Source organism: Apaloderma vittatum, unplaced genomic scaffold (assembly GCF_000703405.1).
Source record: "Apaloderma vittatum isolate BGI_N311 unplaced genomic scaffold, ASM70340v1 scaffold10045, whole genome shotgun sequence".
NCBI lineage: Eukaryota > Metazoa > Chordata > Aves > Trogoniformes > Trogonidae > Apaloderma > Apaloderma vittatum.
The window spans coordinates 63,803-66,888 of NW_009718824.1; the positions used below are offsets into that span (position 1 = coordinate 63,803).

General features: G+C 39.8%; 1 protein-coding gene across 1 annotated transcript in view; it reads left to right on the forward strand.

Annotated features, from left to right (window-relative positions):
- Positions 1 to 2,120, forward strand: part of LOC104274695 (granulocyte-macrophage colony-stimulating factor receptor subunit alpha-like) — a 16,530-nt gene extending 14,410 nt beyond the window's left edge. The window contains exon 11 of the mRNA XM_009870397.1: positions 2,052 to 2,120. Within this exon, the coding sequence (XP_009868699.1) occupies positions 2,052 to 2,120 (69 nt within the window). The remainder of the gene's footprint in view (positions 1 to 2,051) is intronic.
- The last annotated feature ends 966 nt before the right edge of the window (positions 2,121 to 3,086 follow it).

Consider the following 3,086-nt stretch of genomic DNA (forward strand, 5'->3'; position numbering starts at 1 on the left):
TCCAGCGCAGAGCCACAAAGATGATTAAGGGAGTGGAACATCTTCCTATGAGGAGAGGCTGAAGGAGCTGGGTCTCTTTAGCTTGGAGAAGAGGAGGCTGAGGTGTGACCTCATTAGTGTTTATAAATACATCAAGGGGGATTGTCGGGAGGACAGAGCCAGGCTCTTTTCAGTGGCATCCAATGACAGGACAAGGAGTAACGGGTACAAGCTGGAACATAGCAGGTTCCATAAAAATATTAGAAAAAACTTTTTCACTGTGAGGGTGACAGAGCACTGGCACAGGCTGTCCAGGGAAGTTGTGGAGTCTCCTTCTCTAAAGACATTCAAAACTAACTTGGATGAGTACTTGTGCGATCTACTGTAGGTGATCCTGCTCTAGCGGGGGGGGCTGGACTAGATGATCTTTTGAGGTCCCTTCCAACTCCTAACAATCTGTGGTTCTGTGAAGCAGCCCTTCAAAAATTGCAGGCCCTCTAGATTGTTTGCTGCTACTAAACTTGAGGGGCTCCTAGATCCCTGTGCAAATACTAGCAGAATTTCTCAAATCACTCCACTACAACCCAGAAGAAGCCTTTGCGGATGTGAGTTTGGGAGCATAGGTGCTCCCATGCAGGCAGCAACTTGTCAGCAGTCATTGCTGGAGTTCCAGAGAAGCCCTCAGCTCAGGTTGCCTCCTACCTGCCAACAGGCATTGTGAAAATAAATTATAAGTCTCTGACATGTCTAAATACTTTCTAGGCTCTTCTCTGCCTATTTTAATCTGGTCTTAAAACCGAGTTTAATTTTACCTTTTCTCTCCATGCTCAAGTATCTTTAACACTGTCTGAATGCTATAATTCTTCAAAACGGTTAATAAAGAACAAATAGGTTATCTCAGGATAGTTCTTCACTGAATACCAGGACCATCTCTTGCTGGCATTTAGTGCTAATCTATTTATGAGTTATTTTGAAACCTGGAATGCCCTTTGCTAATTATAGCTTTGTAAAATTTGCATTTGCTCATTTTGTTCCTACTTGCTTGACAGCCTTTCACATTTTCTCATTCTTTGTCCTGTTTCACAATACTTTTCTTTAGATCATTGAAGAAACCTCGTGATTTACAACTCTAACCTTTCTGCACTGAGTTTACACTTCTATCCTTAACACTTGTGTTAAAAAATTGTCATTTTTCCTATTTGCTATAGGTAAGATCCTATCAACCAATTCACTCAGTGCACCGGACACTCTAATCCATTTTATTTTACTAATTGTCCTTCATTTTTTGGTCATTTGCCCCCCAAACGCTTTCCTTGTACTCACTCATAAATATACCTGAATATTTTGTTTTCCTCTTTTTCCAATTGAAAAATATTCTAAGACTTTGCTAGGCACAGTCTGTGAGCAGATGCATTTCTTCCCTCTAAAAATGGCCGAGGAGCACAAAACAACACAACCACAAAGCCTTGCAATGCTTCCCAATCCCATATTTCCTAGACAAAATTCCCCATCGAGGCATCCTGGTGTGATGTTCTATAATGTACCTTCAATAAGACAGCAAGCTTGCTTCCCCTCCTCCTCGCCCCAGTACTATTCCTCCTACATTTTTTAAAAAATCAAACTTAAGCTTTCTTCAATATTTTAAGCCCCAAGCCCTGTATCAGTACCATGAGCTTACTCAGCAACTTCCACTCCAGGTTAATTGTAAAACCATATGACAGCAACCTAAATATTTCCTCTATCCAACTGGTTAATACTTGCAGATGAAAAACTAAGGCACACTTGCTGCCTAAATTTTTTACATTGTCTCATTTAATGTTGCCCAGCATTTAAATCAACTTCTATTCTTTCACCTTCCTCTGACAAATAAATAGTACCAATCACTCGTATTAAAAGTCAAACAATCCTTAATTGTCCCTAAAACTTTCTCCTGCTTTGCAAGCATTTCTTATGCATTAAAATAGCCAGACAAGGTGCCTTTGGTACTGGTCTATCTAATGTTCAGAAATGTTCTCTGTTGATTAGCAGTGACTCTAGCTTACTGCATGTTACAGAATTTTCTTTCTCTTTAGGCAGAATCTGTAAATCTAACAAAAAAAAGCTGTACTGAGGAAATAACCATGGTTGAGGAAATGACATAACTTTCCAAAAGGAAAATACACTTGGATTTCCCAGCATGAAAGAAACTCATAGATCCTCTTGACAGTGAGTACTTCAAACCAGACTAAAAATGAATATAATCACCTATAAAAAAAGACTTGTCTCGTAAAAATCCACTTGAAATGGAGCAGAGGGAAAAAGCAGAATTAGCAATATGTTCTCCTCTCTTTCGTCAAAATCACAGTGCCTGGCAGCTCAGCTTTTCTGCAAACACCTACTGTGAAGAGTTGCTTAAACCTTGCTGAGAGTTTCTTCACAATGTGAGATGAGGGCTCTCAGCCACAATACGATAAATTTATTTCCCATCTTCATTGCTAAAATGTTTCTTTCCTCTGAATATAATTATTTCCTTTAAGATGAGATGACTGCTAAAGAACATCATGGAACTTTTCCAAGCTTATCATTTTTATACACCTGAAGCATAAACTAGCTATTTAAAGAGTGTTTAAAACTACCCTTTAGCCTCGCAACCAGCAATACCAAACTGTCACAGTATATTCAGTAAACTTCATGCAAAACAGAAAATGGGAAATAAAGTTACACTTTTCAATGGTAACTAGTAATGCCAGGCTACAGTCAACCACATCACCAGCTCAATACTTCCGATACAAATGTGAACCTCCACAGTATTAGTATTGACTTAGATATTTTAGTACGGACACATATATTTTTTAAAAAATCATAAAAAAACAAATCCAGTGTAATAGTTGTGAGAATTGTAGCAAGACTTAATCATAGAATGATAGAATGTTCACGGCTGGAAGGGACCTCTAGCGATCCTCTAGTCCAACCCCCCTGCCAGAGCAGCATCCCCTAGGGCAGCCACACAGGAATGCGTCCAGGTGGGTTTTCAAAGTCTCCAGAGAAGGAAACTCCACAACCTCTCTGGGCAGCCTGTACCAGTGCTCTGTCATCCTCACAGTAAAGAGGTTTCTCCTCATGTGGAG